Source organism: Cervus elaphus, chromosome X (assembly GCF_910594005.1).
Source record: "Cervus elaphus chromosome X, mCerEla1.1, whole genome shotgun sequence".
In the NCBI taxonomy this organism is placed as follows: domain Eukaryota; kingdom Metazoa; phylum Chordata; class Mammalia; order Artiodactyla; family Cervidae; genus Cervus; species Cervus elaphus.
This window is the reverse complement of record NC_057848.1, coordinates 133,955,022-133,981,447: the sequence shown is the minus strand read 5'-3', so window position 1 is coordinate 133,981,447 and position 26,426 is coordinate 133,955,022. Positions and strand designations below refer to the sequence as shown.

At 37.8% G+C, this 26,426-nt stretch overlaps 1 protein-coding gene across 8 annotated transcripts in view; it reads right to left on the bottom strand.

The window, feature by feature from the left end:
- The window catches only part of CASK (calcium/calmodulin dependent serine protein kinase), a 370,356-nt gene that overhangs the window by 183,006 nt on the left and 160,924 nt on the right, over positions 1 to 26,426 (bottom strand). For all 8 annotated transcript variants that reach the window (XM_043895774.1, XM_043895776.1, XM_043895778.1 and 5 more), the window contains exons 4-5: positions 7,358 to 7,435; positions 3,097 to 3,169 (exon numbers count right to left, since the gene is read on the bottom strand). In XM_043895774.1, coding sequence (XP_043751709.1) covers positions 3,097 to 3,169; positions 7,358 to 7,435 — 151 coding nt within the window. The remainder of the gene's footprint in view (positions 1 to 3,096; positions 3,170 to 7,357; positions 7,436 to 26,426) is intronic.

Sequence of the window (26,426 nt, the reverse complement as noted above, 5' to 3'; positions counted from 1 at the left end):
AAATGAGAGATCACCTCCTAACCTGTTAGAATAACTATCCTCAAAAAGGTAAGAAATAAGTATTGGTGAAGATGTAGAAAGAAAGGGAACCCTCATACACTATTGGTGGAAATGTAAATTGGTGCAGTCATTCTAGAAAACAGTATGGAGGTTCCTCAAAAAACTAAAAACAGAACTACCATATGGGGGCTTCCTTGATAGCTCAGTTGGTAAAGAATCTATCTGCAATCCAGGAGACCCCAGTTCAATTCCTGGGTTGGGAAGATCCACTGGAGAAGGGATAGGCTACCCACTCCACTATTCTTGGGTTTCCCTTGTGGCTCAGCTGGTAAAGAATCTGCCTGCAATGTGGGAGACCTGGGTTTGAACTCTGGGTTGGGAAGATCCTCTGGAGAAGGGAAAGGCTACCCACTCCAGTATTCTGGCCTAGAGAATTCCACAGACTGTGTAGTCCATGGGGTTGCAAAGAGTTGGACACGACTGAGCGACTTTCACTTTTAACAAGAACTACCAAATGATTGAGCAATTTGACTTCTGAGTACTTATCTGAAGAAAACAAAAACACTACTTTAAAAAGATGTATGCACCCCCATGTTACTGCAGCGTTATTTACATTAGCCAAGATAGAAACAACCTAAGTGTCCATTGACAGGTAAATGAACAAAGATACAGTGTGTGTGAGTGTATATATGTATATACTTACACACACACAACAGAATACTACTCAGTCATAAAAAAGAATGAACTCTTGCCATTGTGACAAAGTGGATGGACCTTGATGGTATTATGTTGAGTAAGTCTGATAGAGACAGACAAATAAGATTTCAGTCATACACTGAATCTCAAAATCAGAACAAATAAACAAACAAAACTCACAGACAGAGACCAGAATGGTGGTTGCCAGAGAGAAAGAGGGTTGGAGGGACAAAATGGGTGACGGGGGTAACTGGTACAGACTTCCAATCACAAAAATAAATAAGTCATGAGATGTAATGTACAGCCTGGTGACTAGTCAATATTATTATATTGTACATTTGCATGGTGACAGAGTAACTAGATTTACTGTGGTGATCATGTCACAATATATACATATATCATTATGTTGTATACCTGAAACTAATATAATGCTAAACGTTGGCATCCCACTCCAGTATTCTTGCCTGGAAAATCCCATGGATGTAGGAGCCTGGTAGGCTACAGTCTATGGGGTCGCAAAGAGTTGGATACGACTTGAGTGACTTCACTTTCACTCACTTGAAACGTTAACTATATCTCAGTTTAAAAAAATTGCCTCTTGAGCAACAGTCTTTAACACAATGCTACTACATGAACTCAGAATTTGTTTTCCATATTTTAAAAAATTGTATTTATTTATTTTTGGCTGTGCTGGGTCTTTGTTGCTACGCAGGCTGTTCTCCAGCTGCAGTGTGCGGGTGTCTCACTGCGGTGGCCTCTCTCGTTGCGGAGCACGGGCTCTGGGGCGGATGGGCTTCAGCATCTGCAGCAAGTGGGCTCCGGAGCACAGGCTCAGTAATTGTGGTGCATGGGCTTAGTTGTATGGTGCATGGGCTCAGTAGTTGCAGCATGTGGGATCTTCCTGGACCAGGGATAGAACCATGCCTCCTAAACTGGCAGGTGGATTCTTTACCACTGAGCTATCACGGAAGCCCCCTGTTTTACATATTTTAACTTTTCAAACGATCTTTTTTGGGGGGCCTTACTGCGTGGTATGCAGAATCCTAGCTCTCCAGCCAGGTATCAAACCCACGCCCTCTGCAGTGGAAGTGTGGAGTCTGAACCACTGGACCACCAGGGAACTCCCGCAGATTGTCATTTATGGAGATATAGTTCATGCTGTATATATGCATTTTATTCTATTAATTAAATGCAAAAAAATAATACGGCACATTGCAATCACTGACCATTCCCCATCCTCCTTATCTTTCTATACTTCTCCCTCTCTTTGTTTGCATAACTGAAGAATACTTGCTTATAAAAGTGCTATGTATCCACCGAGTTGTTTAAAATGTTGAGTGGAGATAATAACAATATCGCTTTCCTATCACCACATTTGAAAAGAATAAGATATTTTACAACTAATTTACACTAATGTGTATTTTGTACATTTCTCCAATGATTTTTCATTGCTATTATAACATTCCACTAGATTGGTTTGGAATTGCTCATGCTTTCTCTCAGCTTTTAGCCACCAGAATTTCAGCTAAAATTTCTCAGATGTTATAGAAAATTTAATTAAATTCTACTTAATTTTCTTTACCATTAAAATCCACTGAAGAAGCCAGGCGTTTGATAATATTTCTTGAGAGAAGAAGAGCACTGTACCTATGGATGCTATAGGTTAGAGAGAAACCAGTGACAAAATAGGAGCATGTGAAAGTGGACAACAGGGCCAGAGAGATTGCAGGGGCTCTTAGCGACTCAAGGCCTTGAAAAGTGGTAGGCATGAGGAGGAGGGCCATGTCTTCCTTTCTTTCATGCTTCCATGTTCTGCCTGACACCATAATGAGCCAGGAACTGACAGTTCTCATGAATTGATACTGGGATCAAACAGGCATAAAGACTGAATAATGGTAATATTCATATTCCTAAGGGTACAAACTGTATTATAATTTATGACTTCAGACTACGTTTCAAAACTCTCTGCAAAGAAAATAAAATGCTGACTATTCTACATTGCAACATTACAGAAATGTAAGTGTGATGAACTATTCCTATATCAACCAAATCCTCATTTTCCCCTCAATTAACTTAGTGCAGGATATTGTTTGTTCTTCCTATTTACTGGATTTTCACACTTCTCTTATACACACACACAATGGCAAAGAAAGAATAATGGAATTTTAGAATGCATGTACATTTTAATAAAAATAAGGAAATGGAAATGATAAAAAATTGCTCCTATTAAGAATTACTACAACTTTCCAAATATAAACGAGTTCAACAAATTTTTATTTGTAAGTAAAATTAACTTTAAGATGTTCTTCATAAAAACATTAAAGAAAAATTTCTCATTACTATCATTGCTATAAGTCAGTTTCTATTCACAAATATTAGTTAGTAATAAAAATGACTTACCTTCACATCCCTGTGAATTATGTTATTATCGTGACAATAGCGTAGAGCTTCCAGTATCTGCCTCATGTAATGACTGTAGAAAAACAAAAGAAATCTAGAACTGTAAAAAAATCTTTTATTTTTAAAACTTAATATACATTGTCCCTAGTTTGTAACTCCCACCATCATACTCGCTGCCCACAGACACTTTTCATTTCAGTAGACAAGATTGGTGGAATGCACAGCTTAGTAATGAAAAAGTTGGCAGACGCATAAGGTTATGAGCTTTATGAAGAAATAATGTGTTCTACATTTTCTAAGATATCTAAGTCAAAGGAATTTTCACACATTCACACAACTCATAGGTAAAATAGCTCTGCAAACTAAAAGTTCAACCTTAAAATATGACAAAAATAAATAACAGTTCTCTGACACTCAGTTAATTTTACTTAGTTACTCTGGATTGCTATGAAGTGAGCAGTGCTCAGAAGGACACAAAGAATTCTAACTCAAGGGGTGGGAGCCTTTCATCTGCCAGCAGAGGCTGGTTAGCTGTCTTATTTCCATTTAGCTCTAAGAACAAACAAGAGAGAACCCCCTTATGCCTACAATTTCTTTTTGCAACATAATCAAGTATTAGATGGGGCATCCCTGAACAAAGCAGATTCCTTCTGGGCTGAAGTCCTAGGAAAATCAAACTCCTCACAAGGCCAGCAGAGTCCACTGAGGCTCTGCACTGGGCTCAGGAGAAGAACAGAGGAGGAGTCAGCATTTAAAAGTGCTAACAGGGTCAACTAGCCACTGGGTGTGACAAGAGCAGTTCATTCAGTATTACTTGAGAACTTACTTCAATTTCCTTCTCTCAGTTCTAAAGTTCTTCTTCTGTAATCCTACTGCTTCTCTTTTTCTTTCAGGGTCTTTTTCATCTTCTCTTCCTCTGAATTTTATTCCCTACATACCTGTCATTTACTTCCTACTATCTTCCTTTCTCATTGTCCCCACTTTCCTTCCCAACCAGCCATGACACAGAAATGCAATATACTTAGCATTATTTATTGGTTAGTATTTATTTAATTTTGTTTTTTTCTATCCGGATCTTTCATTCTCCAAACTTTAAAATAAAGGCTGAAGAAAGCTTATCTCTGGAATTCCCTTAACAGAATGTCCCTGGCTAAGGACTGCTTATCATAAACAGAACCTAGGATCCCTGAGGCATCATTGGCTTCATGGAGGATGGCGTGTAAGCTATACCACTCTCCAATGGAGATGCTTCATAGTTGAAACGCTCCCCTCCATGTGTGGAATCTCACAGACCTCATGTAGAGACCTCATCTATTCTGGGCCAGCAGTGCTTTTCTGATGCAGGAAGAAGTGAAGAGCTGCCCTGAAAAGGCCCAGATCTCTCTCAGCTTCAGCTGGGTCTTTTGATTGGCTGTATCCTTACAATTGTTCAGTAAAGCCTGGTGCTAGGGAAGAATATCTCTCTGATTTGTGAGAGTTTGATTTGATAATCTGATCCTGTGTGTTAGTTTACTCCACAACTCACCACCTCTGAAAAACAGAGGTAATCAGTAATTGGGTTGTAAGGACTGAACACAGTTTTCTTTCATGTCACACTTTGCTACTCCTCTTGAAGATCAGCCAGCTGGAGAAAAACAACACTATCAGTATGATTACTTGGTGTCTGAGTTGCCTTTCACTTGGTCTCACTAGAACAAATGATACAAGCTGCATTTCCCAACAATGGAGCATAGGATCAGAGAGAAGGAAGGTAGAAGTCATCTGGTTGAACGCTCTAAACCAAAGGAAGGATCTATGTGCCCTTGGTTACATGGTCACTGGTACTCTGCAATAGGGGACATACCTAATCATACTTTCTGAGGTTCCTCCCTATTGTCATTTTTAGGAAGGGTTTTAATAAATTTTGCCAAATCTCTCTCTTTGCAGTGTCATTTGTTGATCCCAATATTACTCTTTTCTTTGGTCCATTCTGGTAAGTTCCTTTCATAAAATCACCATTTTAACAGCAATACAGGTAGATTTTTAAAATCAACAGACTTTCATCTTGATGTACATAAACATCTAACTTTCCTATAAATCTCAAGATTGTGAGAGACCTCCAGTCATTTCACTCTATGACATCATCTCTACAACACTGGTATTCTTCATGTTCTAACACCTAGCACAGTGGCAGAGACAGGCTCAAAGCTAAAGAAAAGTAATAGGAATGAGTAGTTCAGTTCATTCGCTCAGCTGTGTCCGGCTCTTTGTGACCCCATGGACTGCAGTATGTCAGGCCTCCTTGTCCATCACCAACTCCCAGAGTTTACTCAAATTCATGTCCATTGAGTTGGTGATGCCATACAAGCATCTCATCCTATGTCGTCCCCTTCTCCTCCCACCTTCAATCTTTCCCAGCATCAGGGTCTTTTCAAATGAGTCAGTTCTTCACATCAGGTGGCCAAAGTATTGGAGTTTCAGTTTCAGCATCAGTCCTTCCAATGAATATTCAGGACTGATTTCCTTTAGGATGGACTGGTTGGATCTCCTTGCAGTCCAAGGGACTCTCAAGAGTCTTCTCCAACACCACAGTTCAAAAGCATCAATTCCTCGGCACTCTTTATAGCCCATATAAATTTGGCTTTCTTTATAGTCCAACTCTCACATCCAAACATGACTACTGGAAAAACCTTAGCTTTGATTAGACCGACTTTGTTGGCAAAGTAATGGATAAGTATGGAACAGAGTAAAAGCATAGTGGTTTAACATCAACTCCAACAGCCTATCTGCCAGGTATTCCAGCGTCTTTGTGGTTCAAAAAGGAAAAAGTCATCTTCCTCCATCAAGTTTCACTGTTTTATAAAATCAACATCCAGAATTTTTAGTTTTCCCTATTTGATGCTGCTGTTGAAAGATAACAATATGGAAAAATACAAAACTCTAATTCTTGAAGAAATAAATATGAATAATGCTATGCAAAATCTGAGGGTTTCACTTAGTAGAAGAAAGTGGCATACCACTATGCCATAAGAAAAATCAAGATAGCATTGATTATTAAAGAATGTTTTTTAATTCTAAAATGCAATACAAAATAAAAACTTTTAATTGTGGTAAGAATACAAAAGCAAAATGGGACTAAAAAAAAGAAAACCCTAGAATACACTTTTAGTGAACATGGCACAAAATAAAAAAGGATATTTGGCCTCAGTTCTACCATGAATAAATCAGGAATTAAAAGAAGGAACTAAAGGTAATATATATAAACTCTCATTTGCTTCCTCCCCCTAGCTTCAGGAGTAGAAAACAGCAGCTACCTAAAATTTAGTATATTCTTCATCTTGTGTTATAGTTACGGCTGCTCCACCTCCTGAAATGGGGGCCCTTGCTGCTCAGTCAGGAGAAAACTGTGCAAAGAATTTGAAGAAAGTCAAGTCACTCTGAGCTTAGAGTTGCATGGGGGTAGTAGTCTCTAAGCCGTTTTCAGCCATATCTGTCCATTGTGCCATAATTATAGAAAGAATGGTAGGAGAGAGAATGTTATAATCATTTAATGGTAACTGTTTCCCAAATGGTAGAAAGTTTTAATAAATCCTTATAGGTTTGAACCCTTTAAAGAGGGTTGCTGTAACCTGTATATTAAAAAGGCAACTTATTGGAGCAGGTATTTATGATATGATTGAGAGTCACCAAAGCAGAAAGATGTACTTCTCCAAATCTATAGGCAAGTGACCCAGTGCATGGCTCCTGTGATTTTTCATATTAAATCCTTATTTTGAGTAGGAACTCCTCCACTTGGAACAATGATGACTACAGTGATTGATTGCGAGATCCAATATATTCAGCAGAAAAACTGTGCTGTTATTTCTGTTGTTCTGCTGTTCCGTGCTCTTTCTCAGATTAACTGGTCACAATACAATCTGCTATCACTAAAAGGCAAACTGAAGAACTAAGGAGGCACATCTGCTAAAAAGCAAAAATCAAAAACACACCAAAAAAACCCCAAGTTTTCTTCTACATAGTTCCTGACCTATCAAATTCCTCCTTGTATAAAAGTCGTCAGAAATGGAAAAGACAGCAGCGGTGACGTTAAAGTCTAAATCCATATAAATAAATTCACTGTTTAATATTTTGCATTTCTGGTCACTCTTTGGTTCCACTAAGGCACATTAAGAGATGCTCCTTTCCTGCTTGTCATTCAAAGAGCAGGACGCTTCATGTGATTTCCTTGTCATCTCCCTTTTACTTCTACCTTTACTTTGGAAAGTTGATACAAATTACATACCTGGCGACAGCTTCACTGTATACGAAACCAGCATCAGCTCGTTTTACGATTTCAAAACACAGATCTGCGCCATCCATACTGTAGAGAGATGTGAAAAAGAATATAAGGAAAGAGAAAATTTCAGGAAGAAAACATTGAAAGTGAATATACTGTAAGTAAGTTTTTAGTTGACTTACAGCTAAATATTATAATAAATTATTTAAATCTCCTTCTTCTGATGAAAAAGATACCAATTATAAAGGACATTATAACCATCTTAACATTGAAATCACTGCAAACAGTGACTGCATCCATGAAATTAAAAGACACTTGTTCCTTGGAAGGAAAGCTATGACAAACCTAGACAGTGTATTAAAAAGCAGAGACATCACTTTGCCAACAAAGATCCATCTAGTCAAAACTATGGTTTTTCCAGTAGTCAGGTACAGATGTTACAGTTGGACCATAAAGAAGACTGAGTGCTGAAGAATTGGTGCTTTCGAACTGTGGTGCTAGGGAAGACTCTTGAGAGTCCCTTGGACAGCAAGGAGATCAAACCAGTCCATCCTAAAGGAAATCAACCCTGAATATCCATTGGAAGTACTGACGCTGAAGCTGAAACTCCAATACTTTGGCCACCTGAGGCAAAAAGCTGATTCATTAGAAAAGACCCTGATGCTGTAAAGACTGAGGACAAGAGTAGAAGGGGGCGACAGAGGATGAGATGGTTGGATGGCATCACTGAGTCAATGGATATGAGTTTGAGCAAACTCCAGGAGACAGTGAAGGACAGGGAAGCCTGGCTTGCTGCAGTCCATGGGGTTGCAAAGAGTGCAACATGACTGAGTGACTGAACAACAACCACAGCCTTCTTTATGGTCCAGCTCTCACATCTGTATATGACTACTGGAAAAACCATAGCTTTGACTACACGGACCTTTGTTGCCAAAACGTTGTGGGGCATTGTAGGTCGGGGCATCCCCGACCAGGGATGGAACTCGTGTCCCCTGCATTACAAGGTAGATTCTTAACCACTGAATCACCAGGGAACTCCAATAACTAATTAATTAATAATCATTACTAATATTACTATTCATCAAGCATTATGGAAAGCAGTCCTTGTTTTATCTCCCTTCACTCTTACTATCACCCCAAGAGGTCAGCATTCTTCATGTTCTCAAATAATTTGTCTAGGTGAGTAGACATGTATGTGACAGGGACAGAATTCAAATCCCTACCTATATTCAATGCTCTTTCCATTATCTACAGCTACACCTACTAAGTGTGCAAGGAACAAATATACATATTCAAGCTCAACAGTTCAAACGTAGCATGAAATTCTAAAAGAACAAGTATATTTTATACTTTCAACATATTCCCACCTAAAACCTGACAGAATACTAGGCACACAGTAAATATTTAATGAATAGTTGACCATATTATATGAAAATACTTTCACGTTTATACAAAGCTTTACCAATTTTACCTAGTTTTCATTTCACGGCCAATGAACTTTTTCCAATGTTCAATAGGATTCTTTTCTAAACTAATTTTTATGATGGCTCAGTCTACTCTGAAGTATGGCAGGGCCTATTTTGCATCATCAGAAATAAAGCCCAGATGAATGTGATCATGCGTCTATGTGAACAACCCTGATCACCTGTAACAGTCCTACAAGCAGAGTTGCTAGGTCAAGAGGCATAGAAAAGAATGCTTTTGATACATATACAACTGGAAAACTTTCAACAATTTACTCCGCAACTACCGAGTGTGAAAGTGTTCTTTCCTCTACCTTGCTTGGCTCTCCTAGGATGATTATTCTTTTTAATCTTTGCCAATCAGATAGGAGGAAAAAAAGTCACCCATAAATGCTTTCATTTACATTTCCTTGATTACTAGAGAGGCTGAATATTTTTCATTTCTTTGTGTTGTGGGGAGAAGAAAAGCACTATTTTTAAAGCTGGCTGCAGTTTAAGCTTGGATGGTTCATTTGTGAAGACTAAAAACACATAGTGAGGGAATTATAGCTTTGTTTAGCCTTTTTCCTTTTTAATTGCGAAACGTGAGGATAAGCACGATGCATCTTAGATGAGAGAAGAGTTGGGCAAAGGAGAGAGCTAAACTGATTGCATCATAAAACAATAAGAATCCTTAGAGCCAGAGGAAGGCTTTTTGGAGGGATCTGAAAGGGGGAAAAATCTCAAGGGTGGGAGAAGGTAGTAAGGTGGTGAGAGGCAAATACTTAAAGAGGGAACCAGTCAGTGGGAAATAACTGGAAATCACTTACTGCCCTGGGCTACAGTTACCAGCATGAATCGATTCATTTTCCTGGACATATGTGAAAATACTAGTAATTGAAATGACAATTTCTACATATGCATACACACATACGAAGTTATTTTTAGGTTTCTACTCTTTTCCACTATTTTGGTATCTAGTCTGATACCATTTTTAATTCTGCAATAGTATCTATTTTAATATTTGGCAAAATAAGTCTCATTTCGTTATTACTCTTTGCTAACATTTTCCTATGAGATTTTTCTTCCTCCCAGCTGAAATTTAAAATCAATTTCTCAAACACTAAAAAGTTTTTAAAAAATATTTTGCTGAAATAGTATTATATTTATAGATTAACAAGTAGAAATTAACATTTTCCTAACATTCTCATCTGTGAATATGATATGCATCTCCATTTCCTTTTATGTCTCTGAGTTAGAATTTTAAGGTTTTCTTCACATTGGTTCCAAATATTGATTGTTGGGTTCCCCACCCAGAGGCATTTTATATTTTTAGTTGCTATTATAAATGGGATCTTTTGGCTATTATACACTTTTTAATACCATGGTTCATAACCACGGGCACCAAACAAAATCGCCTATGTAATGTTTAAAACAAGCATGCATGCTCTTTGAGGTTTTAGTCTGAAAGTAAGCCATTACTGTGAAAGTAATTTTTCTATTATTAAAGCTATTTGGTTAGTTATTTGTAATGTTAATTGATATTAAAGTAAAAGGCAATCCATTAATTTAAAATTTTATGAGATATAGAAATAAGAGCTAAAAATACTTTTATGTAAATTTTACTCATCATAGAAACTTAAAATATACATATTCATAAAACATACAATCCCAGTATATTAATCTTGAACAAAAAGTTCACTGTCTTAATTCTTGACAAACTTTACTTGATAACATGCTTTTAAAAACAATTATAAGCCTTCTCTTATTGGTTTTCTCTTTGGCTTCCCATGTTAGGGTGTTTCTGAGGCTGCCAAGAAGCTTAAACATGCATGCTCTGAATTTCCTTAGTTGGTTCCATTCTGAGGGAACGAAATGAGAGAGAGAAGAAATCCTGCTATGGAAGAGTATGGGGAATGTTTCTATACTAAATACAGAGAGAAACTATGGGATGTTTACTCTGAATTGTGAAAAGTGGTGGGATTAAGAATGATCTTAACTGCCCCTCATTTCATCTATCTGAATTTTAAAACTTTTGTAATAAACATGCATGACTTATAAAAAATTTAAAAATTATCCAAAAACAAATGCTCCAAACAAACAAAAGAGATCACAGGTCTAGAGGGACAAGGTATGGCTGTAAGTATGTGGAAGGGATCAAAATATTCCAGCCCCAAATATGCCACTTTAGCAGAGGATTATTTTGAGTTGAAGGCAACTGAAAATCAGCACATACAGGAAAACACTCTACTCTCCTCCATTCTGCCTAAAAATGGGACATTAATTTCCCTTTATTAAAGTGACAGAAATTTCCTTTTGTAAAGGTGTTCCCCTCTCATGTACCAGGAATAAGAAAACCACTCTTACCTGTGTAACAAACCTTACTAAATAACTCTTTTTTACCATATATTTTCTGATTACCTTCCTACAATTTACTTCCAACCCTAGATACCCAAACTCCCCCCTCCTTCCTTTGTCTAGTGTCTTCACTTTTACTCTTTGTTAAAATGGTATATAAGCCTCTGGGTCTCTGTGGGTTTCACTTTTTCCTGTGAGTATGCCTGCTCCCTACCGCCCACCATGTGCAAATGAAAATCTTTTCTCCTGTTAATTTGCCATTTGTCTGTTTAATTTGCAGGCCCCAGGTACTTAATATAAAAGTATACAGAAAGTTTTCTCTCCTCTACAATGTATTCTATAAAAGCAGAGAAAGAGAAGGCTTGTAGGAGACTAGTACCTTCTTGTATGAAGAAGTGCTTCTCAAATTAACTGTGATGATGGTGGTGGTTTAGTTGCTAAGTTATGTCTGACTCTTTTGTGACCCCACAGACCCGCCAGGCTCCTGTCTATGGGATTTCCCAGGCAAGAATACTGCAGTAGGTTGCCATTTCCTTCTCTAGGGGATCCTTCTGACCCAGGGATTGAACTCGTGTCTCATGCATTGCAAGTGGATTCTTTACCATTGAGCCACCAGGGAAGCCCAACTGTGATGAAGGACTACCTTTCACCGCCCCCCCACCCCACACACACTCTAGTATATTAAGAACCAATACATTTTTTACAATATACAAAACCATATGCTGTGATTTCACAGCAACATAAATTATTCTAACACTTTCTAGATATTTATACTCAATTTCTGTTCTTATCTCATTATAGAGTGGTAAATGACTGGTAGACTAGAATTTCTATTCTTTGAGGAGCACTGTAAAGAACAGATCAAAGCCAGATTTCTCTGATCAGCATTTCCCCTGAAGGTGATAAAAACAACTACAAAATCTAGATGAAATATTGGGTATGGAAAAACTCAAACTTTCTGGCCAGCCCAATAAAATTTTTTTAAGTGTTAAACAAATTAACAGCATAAACAGTGAAAAACTACCTATGAGAACAGAGAAAGGATTAGAACTCAAAGAGGGAAGCAGGAGCTGCTTCTGCCCTGGGGATATGGAGGGGTTATGGAAAGAAGGCAGCTGTGGAGGCAAGAGGTTTCACTTCTGGGGAACTCTAGAGAAGTGACAGTCAGATGCAGCCTTACAGCATGATCCAAGAGGACAGAAAGAGCTATTCTTCTCACAAACCACAGAAGAGTCCACCAAGGGGTAAGGCTCTGACAAAATATCTCATACTCCAGGCTGGAAACATAAAGAGTTGCATTTTGAAAATTGCAGTATACAATATATTCTGGTATGTCTTATCAGTAGCATAGGAAAACCCCAATGCTTAGCATGGAGAAAAAAGCTGAATTTTAAACATTCAGTAAGAAATAAATAATCAAAAGTGACACTATAGATTTGGGAAAGCAGCAAGAAGAAATTTAAGAATAGAAAAGCATAAAAATTAAGAATTTGAACAGATTAGATAGTCAAAGAGAAAATTAGTGAACTAGAAAATAATCAGCTTGAAGCAAGGAGAGACAAAACATGGAAAAAATAAAGGTGAGATTAAGAAATGTAAAAGATTACTTTGAAAGTCAGCATATATTTCAATGAAGTTTAAAAAGTGAAAAGAAAATGGAGCAGAAACAATACTGAAAATATAATGACTGATAATTACCCAGAGATGATTAAAGATACCAATCCACTGATTTGAGAAGCCCATTAAACATCAAGCAAGAAAAAGAAATCTATAGTTAGCTATATACCACTGAAAACTGCAGGAAACAAAGAAACATAGAAAATCTCAAAAACAGTGAAAACAATGGACTACAGACTGATAGCTGACTTTCAGTAGCAATAGTGGAAACCGGAAAACAGTGGAAAAGTGTCTCAAAATAACTGCCAATACAACCTTGTCTTCTCACTTAATAAATCTTTACAGAATGATGGGGAACACATGTACACCCATGGCTGATTCATGTCAATGTATGGCAAAAACCACTACAATATTGTAAAGTAATTAGCCTCCAATTAAAAGAAAAAGAAAAAAAAAACTTTACAGAATGAAGGTGGAAAAACAATTCAGACAAGTAAAATACTGAGATAATTTGCCACGAGCATACCTATCCCTGAAGGAAATGTAAAAGAATATTCCTCAGGAAGAAGAAATATGAAGAAAACTCAGAGATTCAGCAAGGCATGGAAAACATAAAATGTAAATATGTAGGTGAATCTAAATGAACAATGATTGTATAAAACTATTTTCTCAGTCTCTCTCTGGAGAGAGAGAGAGAGATCATATAAAATAGTTACTGCTCAGAAATAGAGGTAGGTAGTGGGGTGGGATGGGGTGTGCCAGGAAGAGATTGATTGATTTTAAATATAAATACTTGACAACAATAATTTATAAGTCAGGAGGTATACTTTAATTTCTAGGTCAACTACTAAATTCTTTTTCTTTGAATAGACCTTTTACCTATGTGTATAACTTTTTTTTTTCTATGTGTATAACTTTATAACATTATGCATTAGTCATTTGAAAAACACTGGCCCACTGAGTTATGCAGAATTTCCTAATATTGACACGTATGATTACATGATATTAAAAATCACTGCTGATTACATTAGAACATTCTTTAAGTCCTGGGGGGCTTCCCAGGTGGCTCAGTGGTAAAGAATCCACCTGCCAATGCAGGAGATACAGGTTCAATCCCTGGGTCAGGAAGATCCCTTGGAGGAGGAAATGGCAACCCACTGCAGTATTCTTGCCTGGAAAAACTCATGGAAAGAGGAGCCTGGTGGGCTATAGTCCATGGGGCCGCAAAGAGTTGGATACGACTGAGTGCATGCATGCACGCATGCACACACACTGCCTTAAGCCCTGGGAAGCTGTTAAACTCATGGTGGCAGATATAAGTTTTCCAAAATTCTAATTTTCACTTGAAAAATTTGAATTTCATCATTGGCAACAACTACTGTGAGTTATTTCCCTGGAAGCAGCAAGCTCGCTTTGTTCATTTTTTATTGAATGTCTGCCATATACTCAAGTTTGGGTAACTGTGGCTTGTCTGTTAGTCATTCTTTCAAGTAAAAGTGATGTCACACACACACACAAAATACTAGTTTGGATTACAACTCAAGATATTGCAGAAGTGGATTTCTAAGACCCAACAAAATTTAAAGAACTGTAAGCAGAGTATGTTTTCTAATCACAGTATAGTTAAGTTAGAAATTTAAAAAATAACTAGAAAATTCCCAAATGTTTGGAAATTGAGAAATACATGCTAAATAACCTATGAATCAAAGGCAAAATCACACTGAAAATTAAAAAGCATGTCTAGTATTTCTAATAAGAATAAAAATAGTACATATCAAAACTCGTGCAAGATTGAGGCATTACATTTCAAGACTGGGGTGTGGCCATTATTAAACCCAGAAATATAGAAATGGCTAAAAGAAGTTGGGGCATAGGTCCAATCTTCCAGTAAGGAAAGCTAGCTACAGCCCCACCCCACAACACACACACTCCTCAATGCTGGAGAAAATTATCTTGTATCAAGTAATCCATCGATGACAAATAAAATACATTAATACAACCTTTTCAGTGGACAATTTTATAATGCTAGACAAAGGTCTTAAAAATGGGCATGTCCTTTGACCCAAAGATTTCATTCCAAGGGAAATAATCAGATTATTTGCTGAGTTTTAATGACAAGGGTTTATCACAGCTATTTTTAATAGGGAGAAGTGGGAAAAAACCTAAATGCCCAACAAAAAGAGAATGATTAAATAAACTGTGGTAAATCCACAGAGTAGGATATTATGCTGTCATTAAAATGATGCTATAGAAGTATATTTATTGATATAGGAAGATACGCATAATATATTAAGATGTACAAACATATGCATTATATATGTGCATTCAAATGTATTGAGAAATTTTTGGATAGTACAACACAGTGTTAAAGAGTAAATGGGAAGGACTGGATTTTTTGTTTCCTTTTTACTTAAAAAAAAAAGAACAGGTATTACCATTTTTGTCATACTAAAAACAGTTCTAAATGCTAAAAAATAAAATGCAAAAACATTCCTTCAGTATGTTGTTAAAATAGTATTTATAAGGCAGTCTTAATACTTTAAAAATCATTTAAATTTAACATAAATATTACAAACACTGATGTAAAATATTAGAAAATAAAAGTTGAAATCAGTGACATTCCACCAGGAGAAATTTTTTTAATAGAACAGCAAATTAAATCCAATCAAGGGATAGAAGGAAATGATAATGAGCAGAAATTAATGAAGAAAAAACAGGGCAAAAGGCAAAGCAAAAAAATATTCTTGGAAAAGATTTATACAACTGAACTAGAAAAATCCCAATTTTGAGAACTGAACAATATACTTTTACTACACAGATTTCAGAATAAAATCATTAGAAAATAAGAAAATATTTAAAACTGAAAGATAATGAAAATCAATGCATCAAAACTTATATGCTATAAATGCATACATTAATATTCTAAAAGAAGAAACGTTCAAGATTTATGATAAGCATCCATCTCCATTAAGTCATATAAAATCATCAAGTTAAAGTCAAATAAATTAGATGGAAATAAGGATAGAAACCAATGATATGGAAAACAAACAGATACTGGGAGGATTAACAAAGTTAAAAGTTGTTCCTCATGAAATGATAAATTTTGGGCAAGCCTGAATTAAAAAATAGACATATAAAGCAGCCTGTATGAAGAATGAAAAAGGAGATATTCTATATACTGCAGACATTAAAAAGATATCAAAACTTTATGCCACAAATTTGAAAATTTATATGAAATGGACAAATTTCCAGAAAAATAAAACTCATCAAAACACATAAAGAATTAGAAAACCTAAATAATTCTTTACTGATTAAAGGAACTGAAATAGTAATTCAAAACCTTCTGGCATAGAAAACTCTAGGCCTAGATGGCATTTCTCACAAGTTCTACTGAACACTGTGAGGAGAAATAAAATAAATGAAAAGCAGGAACAGTTTCCAATTCATTTTATGAAGTTAGCTTAAACTAGATATAAAACCTGTTAAGGACAGCATGTGAAAATTAATGGGCAATCTCACTAATGAACATAGATGCAAATAAGCCAAACGAAACCATACTGAGCTATATTGAAAAACTGTAACAGGATCAAGATGGGTTTACCAAAGGAATGCAAAACTGTTTTAACATTTGGAATTCAATTAATAGAATTCTGTACACTGAGATAGATTAAGGAAGAAAAAATAATGATCACTTCAATAAAAGGAAAAAACATTTAATAAAACTATGGATTTAAATCTTAAGAAATTCTTAAATTAAGAATGCAAAAATGTCCACTCCAACAATTTAACAATATTGTGAAGGTTCTAGCCAGAGCAGTAAGGGCAAGATAAAGAGATGAAATGTATAAGAATTGAAAAGGGAGAAACAAATCATCATTATTTACAGATGGTATAAGTGTATATGCAGAATATTCAAAATAATCTAAGGAATAATGAAAATTAATCAGAATTTAGCAAAATTGTCATAAAACAAATGAAATTAAAAAAATTTTTTTCATTAAAGAGCGTAGGAATAAATCAAGTAAAAGGATGTATAGGGTCTCTAGAGAGAAGAGTATGATTTTTTTTAGGAGAAATTAAACAACTAAAATAAATGGAGAAAAAATTATCTTGTTCACAGACTGGAAGACTCAGTATTGTAAACAGCTCATCTTTCCCAAGTTAAAGCGTAAATTCAATGGAATTCCAATCAAAATCCCAACAGGTATCATATTAGAAACTGTTAAGCAGAATCTAAAATGTATATGGAAATGCAAAAGGACAAGAAGATTCAAGGTATTTTGGGAGAACAATATGGTGGGAAGATTTGCTCTACTTCAAAATTTTATAATACAAAGCTTAATAATTAAAGCTGTACACTATTGACACTAGGATAGACAAACAGGATAGTAGAACAAAAGAGCAAGCCTAGAAACAGATACACACACACACACACACAAACACACACACATATATATGGATGCTAGATACAGGACAAAAAAGTAACTGAAGAATATTGGGCAAAGACAGTCTCTTCAAATAAATATGTGCTTCTGTGGACCTGAATGTTCATAGCAGTACTATTCACAATAGTCCCTAGATGTCAACAATCCAAATGTCCATTGGTAGTAGAATGGATAAAATATTAATATATTTACAAAATAGACTATTAAATAGCGATCAAAAGAAATTAGCTATAGGTACACAAAAATTTGGCTAAATCTTAAAGATAAAGCATAAACTGCATGATTTCTTTTATATACAGTTCAAAAGCAAATAATCTTGCTTTGTTCTAATAAAGCTAGGATTTATTGAGTGCTTACTATGTGACAGGTATTTTCTAAGTGCTTTACATGCACTAATTCATTTAATAGTTACAAGAGGTCTATGAGGTTAAGTATTTTTACCGCCCTTATTTCACTTATGAGAAAACTGAGAAACAGCAGACATCAAGCAACTTGCCTAAGACATCACATAGCTAATAAGTGGCAGAGCCAGGATTTAAATTCAGGCAGTTTGACTTTAGAGACCATGCACCCAAATGTTCAGTTTACAAAGAGGGAAACTTCTAACTTCTGCTCAAGGTTCTGAGTCATTTAATGGAAGACAAGAGATTATAGCTAAGAAGGTAAGATCATAGTATGAAGGAGGGCTCTGGAGAACAATCATATTTTCATGGTGTCGTGGAGGCCCCATGCTCTAGAACCACCTAGTGGGATCTTCGAAATGCAGAGCCTCCATTTCCATCCTCCCAGGTGATACATATAAATACTTTATTGTTGATAACAGTTTAAAAGAATTCTTTATATGTAAGTTTGCTGATAGATGCTTTAATCCTTGCATACACACATCAATCTCTATTGATTAGAAAAACCCACGACTTTGTTTTATTTTCTTCTAATTCAGGGCTTTTCTTGTGGTACTGTCTTGATGTCATTACAAATGTCCCATCATCTTTTCCCAATACTTTTATGCTTTATGATCTTGCTGGAAATGTCCTCTCTCCACTTTTCCACCTCTCTCTCTCCTACGCTTATGTTGATGCTCTTCACCAACTTTGTACAAGCCAGCCTGCCTTTTCCAGCTCCCAAACATTTCCTCTACCGATCTCTTAGGGCCCTAAGAATCTGTGCCTCTCTGTGGTCACTTAGAACTATATTGCCAGTTATTATTATTATTTATTTCATGGATAGGCACTTGACTGGTTTGCTAGTTTGACTATAAATAATGTGAGGGCATAAACAAGCCTTTTATTACTGCATAATATCCCACATACTGATGAATATTCACAAATACTTGTTGTCAGTGAATTCATTTCTGAAAGAGAGAGGAGTCATGGACACACGATCTTTTTTTAAAAAGTCCTTTCCCCATCTAAAATGGGCTTCCCTGATAGCCCAGTTGGTAAAAATCTGCCTGCAATGCAGGAGACCCTGGTTCGGTACCTGGGTCAGGAAGATCTGCTGGAGAATGGATAGGCTAGCCACTCCAGTATTCTTGGGCTTTCCTGGTGACTCAGCTGGTAAGGAATCCACCTGCAGTACGGGAGACCTGAGTTTGATCCCTGGGTTGGGAAGATCCCCTGGAGAAGGGAAAGGCTACCCATTCTAGTATTCTGGCCTAGAGAATTCCATGGACTATATCCATGGGGTCACAAAGAGTCAGACACGACTGAGCGACTTTCACTTTCACCCATCTAAACTAAGTTAATTGGGGGAGGAGTTAGAACACTGCATATTAGAATTTCGATGGAAGGAAAGGGTGTGTCTTGGAGGGATTCAGACAGCATTTGTGGAGTTGGCAGCTTCTGAGATGGGTCTTGAAGAAAAGTAGAGGGGAGAGGGAAAAGTGGAGCCATGAGAATGACAGAAAGTGAGCTAGGGGGCGTGGTGGAGACTACAAGGTAGTTAAGAGGAGAGCAGTATTTCAAGGCATTTTTTTCTGACAACTCAACAACAATAAAGCCGGGAGCACTAGAAAATGAGTCAACATGTTAGGTGGGTTTGGAGGAGATTGTGGAAATACTCAAGGGGTCATAATTGGAGCCAAGTGCTCCTCTCCCATCTATGTTGAAAATTAAGGTACAATATTACATTCTTTCATATGAACAGACAGGGACCAGAGAAGGTATTTACACAGGCTTATTAATTATAACATGGAAGTATATAGAAACCTTCACCATTTCAGTGGAGAAGGAACTCCTGCAATGGGAGTTGCTTAAAAAGCAATTTTGATATATGATCAAGTACATTAAAATGACTGAGTGTATCCCTGTATGTCTATGTACAAGCTGCATTTATTTTGGTGGGAACTGTCCCTGCCCATTTGTATATGAAGCTTAATACCTTCCCTTCCATTGGGGTGAGTTTTCTTTATCTGTGTTCAGTAGAATGTAACCCTTTTATATGTCAATATTGAAGCAAATTAATTTTCTAGTTTTTTCAATTTTAGCTCAATCTATTGATGTTTTCCTTTGTGAATCTCAGTCCTTTGAAGTCGTAAAAGCTTGCCAAAGATCTGTTAAAAAATATTAATTTTTTTTGCTAGCTTTCCTATGACTTGACTTGTTTATATAAACTCTGTGGTTTTCTTTTTGGGGGGAGGGGTGAGATCTAAACTGACATCTGAATTGCTAATGCATTTCCTCAACACTATTTAAAAATCCTTCTTTTCCTATTATATTTACTGTACTTTGCATGTCCTGCTGAAAGGACTCCTTTGAAGAGAAATGCCTGGCACTGCCTGGCTGGCAAGCAGTATTTTTTGTCCTGTATCCTTCTAAGTGGATCGAATGCCAAGGGTGGTCTGAGGTATTTTGTGGGTCTGCATGTTTAGTAGTGTCTAAAATCAAGACTACCACTGGTGGGTGCTGCAGGTTAGGTAACATTTGAAGGGTACTGGCTCACAATTCTGTGAAGGAACGGATGTACCAAGAAACTCTTCAACTGAGCGTGGGTAGACACAAGGAGAGAGAGAGCACCAAAGGAAGGGAAAGGTCATGATCATCAAGAGGAAGACAGAGCACATCGCACACACTGTTCTACCTCACAACTTTGCCTTGGACCAGCAGGGAAGCAATAGCTTCCCTGGTGGCTCAGTCAGTAAAGAATCTGCCTGCCATGCAGGAGACCCAGGTTTGATTCCTGGGTTGGGAAGATCCTCTGGAGAAGGGAAAGAATACCCACTCCAGTATTCTTGCCTGGAGAATCCAATGGACAGAGGAGCCTGGTGGACTACAATCCATAGGATCACAAGAGTTGGACATGACTGAGTGACTAAACCACACAGCAGGGTACAGATTCAAAGTTGTTTTGACCCACATGTGTGGCCTCTCTTAGTTTAGGCCTACCTGGAGCATTTGGAGGGCCTGAGACAAATATACCAATTGAAGTCCATGATGCTGTATGTTTAAATATTTAAAAATTATACATCAAACTTAAGAATTGTTAAATGTATTCTAAACTTTGACCTTGATTCATAAGGGCCTGGAAGTTTAGGATCTATTAAAAATTCTTGGGTTCCTTGGATTTCCTTACCAGAACGTGGCATCTTGGGATACCCAACCCTTGGCCGGCCCTCCATTTTTACCCCACCCACCAGCTCCATGCCTAATCTTACAGCCTTCCTATGCTGTGACTGATATCCTAAGGTGCAAGTGGGAACAGTCCAACCACAGATTTTACAACTACTTACCAAGGCCACTGACTTCCCTTCTTGGAATGATGTCTTCTGCCACCTGTCCTCTACTCATTCTTATTCTTTAATGCTGGGTCAATTAAGGTTGTTAGTTACAAGAAACAGAAACCAACTCTGGCTGACTTAAGCAGAAAAGGAGTTTATTAATAGGACACTGGATTGCTCAGAGTGGTAGAGATGCCTGCGAAATCAAGACTGGTGCTGTGCTGTCAGAAACAAAACCCTGAACTGATGTGACGAGGGTACCACTGCAGCTGTTCTACACCAGCTGCAGCAGCTTGCGCCACTGTGTCTGTTGACGCTAGATGCTGGAAGCCATCCAGAGTGCTACTTCAACTATTCCAGTAATTGTACCTGCTACTACCTGAGAGTTCCACATGGTCCTTGTTTTTTTGTCAGTAGCTATTACATCATGAGTGGATGTCTCTAACTCATGAAACCCGTATCATATTCTCATATCCCAACGGCCAAGGAGAGCAAACACCTGGCATTTTCAGCGTCTATAGTAGAAGGTGGGCTTTGTCCTTCATCAAGACTCTTTAGATGGGATTTTCTTCAAATACCGGAAGAGGTTTCAGACACCAGACAGCCAAAACCAATGAGAAATGACCCTTTCCTATGGGTTCTGTTCTCAAGTCTACCTTCAACTGCTTGTGGCACCTAGCTTGTGCTACTTAACCTTTCAACCTTGGGTTGACAATGACTCCTCAATAAAATGATGAGATTCGATTTAGTAATCTCTAAAGTTGGAGGGACTGATGCTGAAGCTGAAACTCCAATACTTTGGCCACCTTATGCAAAGAGTTGACTCATTGGAAAAGACTCTGATGCTGGGAGGGATTGGGGGCAGGAGGGGAAGGGGACGACAGAGGATGAGATGGCTGGATGGCATCACCGACTTGATGGACATGAGTTTGAGTAAACTCTGGGAGTTGGTGATGGACAGGGAGGCCTGGTGTGCTGCGATTCATGGGGTCACAAAGAGTCAGACACGACTGAGTGACTGAACTGAACTGAACTAAAAGTCTCTTAACGCTGAAATTCTGCGTTAAATTCTTGAAATTTCCACAAGAAATTCTGATTCTTTGAAAAAGGACGGGTTTGAAAGAATTTGCCACTTCTAAAATTGAAATGTAGTGTAAGGTATTGTTGATCAAGTTTTAGAAACTGAGTATTGTTCTAATGCCTATCTAGGTATCAAAGGTTGATGTGTCACCATTTTCTTGACTCCTTATCAATGCTGTTTGACAATGGTGCCTCCTAGTGGGTAAGGAAACTCCAGTTACAAATGACAGCAAAGGATCCTAAGACAAGAGCAGCAGACCTCTGGATTCGTTTATGTTAAGATGCTCCTCAGTTTGGTTTTCTGAAATTCTCAGAAAAGAGAGGAAGGCAGTTGTGAGCACAACTTCTGTTCTGTTTACTAGGTAAGAACTTGACTGTTAGCCCTCAGTGTTCTCACCAGTCCCCTCTACCAAACACACACCTCCCAAACCTCCAACATTCACACTCACACACAGACACACAGACACACACTTCTCTTTCAGTTAAAGCTCTGAAGGAACAACCAAAAGAGGATGAGGGGTGTCCAGCCACAAAATCATGATAAGTCATATAAAGAATTTTAGAACTGGAAGTTTAATTGAAAGACTTGCTTTAGGTCAGTAGCTAATTCATGGCAATTGGAACTAGAACCTCAGCTTCTTGATTCTCAGCTCCCTGTATAGCCCCATGCTTTTTTGAAGGAGGAGGTTCTTAATAGAAACTAAACTTCCAGGTCCTTATGAATCAAGGTCGAAGGTTAGAACATATTTAGCAACTTGTAAGTTTGATGTATGACCTTTTTATACATAATTTTCCCTTGCTTTAACATAGACCTATGTGGTTTGTTGAAAGGATAGTGATAGTCTACTTCTTTAAGGGCCTTTTAAAAAAGTACTGAAAATCCTCACCAATGAAGAGATCTCATCTGTGCTTTCTTTCCCATCTGACCAGAAGACAGACAGTTTCACGGTGCTAGTGAGGAACTAAGTTTCCAAAGTACCCTTGTTTCTTCTCCCAGCATTAGGTCTACAGGGTTCATCTAAGACATTGGTCACTATATAGGGCTTCCCTGGTGGCTCAGAGGGTAAGGCAATTGCCTGCAATGCAGGAGACCCGGGTTCGATCCCTGGCTCGGGAAGATCCCCTGGAAAAGGAAATGGCAACCCACTCCAGTATTCTTGACTGGAAAATCCCGTGGATGGGGGGTTACTATATGGCCCCCAGTATATTTGCACAGGGCAAAGTGTCCAAAGGCCTGGGTACTTGGAACTTCTTTCTTTTCTCTCCTGCCTACTCTCCCCAGATCTTTACACTTCATTAATTCTTAACAAAATAGTTAGACCTCTGATCTAGTCCTGCTTACTTGCACAGGTGAGAGTCAAGACAGACCCTCTGCCACTCAAAACAAAGTCACTCATAATCACTGCATCATTACTTGGCACCATTGCAGTTTACTTTCTATCCTGTATAAGTTCCTATAACTCTAGTATGGGGAATATGTGTATGATTCTTTGTAAGTCTCTGTAGCTCTTCTTTATATCTCTTCTCTCTAGAAATACAGTTCTCCCTCGTGCTCCTCAAAGCCTTCTCTTCATTTGCAGGCAGATTCCTCAGCGCAGTCCCTGCCATTGCTAGCAGGAAAGCTCCTGGCCTACAGAAGGGAGCACTCCTTCAAGTGATGCAGATACGAAAAACCGCAACATGATTCTCCTAGCCATGTGTGGGATGCAAGGATTTGGAGCCATTCTTTGATAGTTCTACCTCTGGCACGTCCTCAGTTCATCTGTCTCACAGAACATCTAAAGAACGGTAAATTATCAGGTCACTCTCTGATATGGCGTGGCATGTGAGAAAGATGGGCTAATTCGGAAAAAGATCCCATTTGTTTGGCAAACATAATAGGGATTAAAAACTCATCACACAGTTAATTATTGATTTTGTTTTCATGTTACCACCATTTGTACTCCGAAATCAAACTGGCTGGTATAATTCTTACTTCTAGGCAGGTTCCTAGCTAACACGAAGATGCTAATGTTGGTACTTCCTAGAAAACCAGAGATATGAACAGAAGCATAATCATAGGTATCTTCCCAAGATTAAATTGTTTCAATTTAGCAAGAAAAATGGAACCATTCCTATGCCCTCATGAGAAGATTCCATATGCCCATGAATTATTTCCAAGTTTCAAATATGACAAAGAAAGAAATTGGAGTTCTTGAATGTTCAAATAACATCACAGCCAATTCGCAAACAGCAACAGAACTCTGTATGTGGACAAAGAAAAGTCGACAGTTAACTAGAAAGATCCTTCGAGTATTATAGGAAGGCATAGATAACTAAGTTTATTATCCTCATAGACTGTGATTTTCACATTAGTCACTCCTCTGGGATAAGATACTGAAGATTTCTGTTAAATGTAGATACGATAATAGCTAACAACAAAGACTGATTGAGCATTTAACTACACACCAAGTGCCATTTTAAGAGCTTTACATGTAATAACTTACTTAATCCTCATAACAACACAAAGTGACAGGTACAGATGAGGAAATTGAGGCTTAAGACAAATGTTATGTAACTTGTCCAAGGTTACATGGTTAGAAAGTAGCAGAGTCAGGATCTGAACCTAAGCAATGTGGTTCCAGAATCCTAGCTCTTAAACTCTCATCCTGAGACTGTGTAATAGACAGTTTATGACAAGGATAATGAAGGTGATGGTAAGACTATCCAGTGTTTTGATTATCAGAATACTCCCTCATTTCCTTTCATTCTTGCAAGTACTTGGGTAGAAACTGAAGTATCAAGAGGTGAAATGGGTCCTGTTCTAATGGTTATGACTTCTAACCTTCACCTTGAGCCCAGATTCTTCTCCTGGGGGGCCAGATTCATATGGGCAGCCGTGTACCACACATCAACAGGTAGGAGTCCCACGACTGCCACAAACTTGGATGATCCAAAAGTTAATTCACAATTTTCTTCCCCAAACCTTATTTCTATCTGAAGGGGATAGTCTTTCTTTTATTTGGTAAAGTTTGGGACTATTATCTTTTCGAGTAAGGGCTCCCCTCATCATCACTCTCTCTACATTTTACTTCTAGGATTCTGTATGAATTCGTGTATGTTGGATCTTCTCAATGTGGCTTCCATGACTCTTAGCTTCTCTTTCATACTGTCTCTATCTAACTGTGCTTTGTTCTATGTTGGTTCTTCAATACTGTCTTTCAACTTGGCCAGACTGATTCCCAACATACAGTGTGTGCACACACATGCACATGCTCTCTCAAGGACTTTCCAATGTTTACCAAATAGAACAGCCTCTTGTATTGCTCTCATTATCTTTTTGAGGATGTTGAAGTCCCTTTCAGATTTTCCTATTAGTTCCATTTCCTTTAGACCAAATTTCCTATGTTGAGTTTGTTTCAGGATGTTAGTTTTTCCTTGTATGCTTTGAAAATTTCATTCAAACACTAATCTTAACTGGGGATTTCTTATTTTTGTTTTTTTCTTTAGGCCCCCCTGAGCTATCCTTTCATGTAGGATGGCTAGAGTTTTTCTTAGTTACTGTTTAGCCTGAGGGTGTCTGTCTCATCCCTGGATTTCATGTGGTGAGCTAGACTCCAGTTCTCTTCCTCTTATGGGCTCTCAGTTTCTGTTTCAATGAAGAAGCTGAACTCTAAAATCTCATCTTGCCTGGAATTCTTTATTGACTTTAGTTTCAACTGTCTACTACATTGTTCACATGGAGTCTAGGGGTCTCTCCCTGGTGCACAAAATCTGATTATATTGGTAGAATTACTTCACTGTGCTCTACCACCTACAGAATAAACTTTAAAGTCTGATCACATGTCACCTCCTCAGAAAGGGCTCATGTGAACATCCTATCTGAAGTAGCATCCTCATCACTCTTTATCCCTTATGTGGTCCTTGTTCTTGGCAGCACCTGTCATTACTGGCTATTATTACCACACATTTACTTGTTAGCTTGTCTCTTCCAGGAGAATGTAAGTTTCGTGTAGGCATTGATTTTGAATTACTTACTGTTAAATCCTCAGCACCTAGAACAGTGCCTGGCACATTGTAGGCATTCAATAAATACATGTGAATGGATGTATTAAAATTAAAATCCTTGACATGGCAGCAGTGCTTGCTTCAGCAGCACATATACTAAAATTGCCATAGAAGCAAAAGCCCTAGATGTATCAGAGCAATTAGAGTCAGGGCTCTAGAGTCAAACTGTCAAGATTGGAATCTTGGCTGCAGCACACCAACTTTGGGACCTTGAGCAAGTCACAGCCTCCTAAGCTGCAGTCTTCTCATCCGTAAAATGGGTAGTCAACCTTAGTGGGTTGCTGAGAGGAATTAGCAGACAATAGACAAGTTAGTGTGGTACGCGCAGTCACACCCATCACCAAAGGTTTTTTACTATTACACGTCCAAGC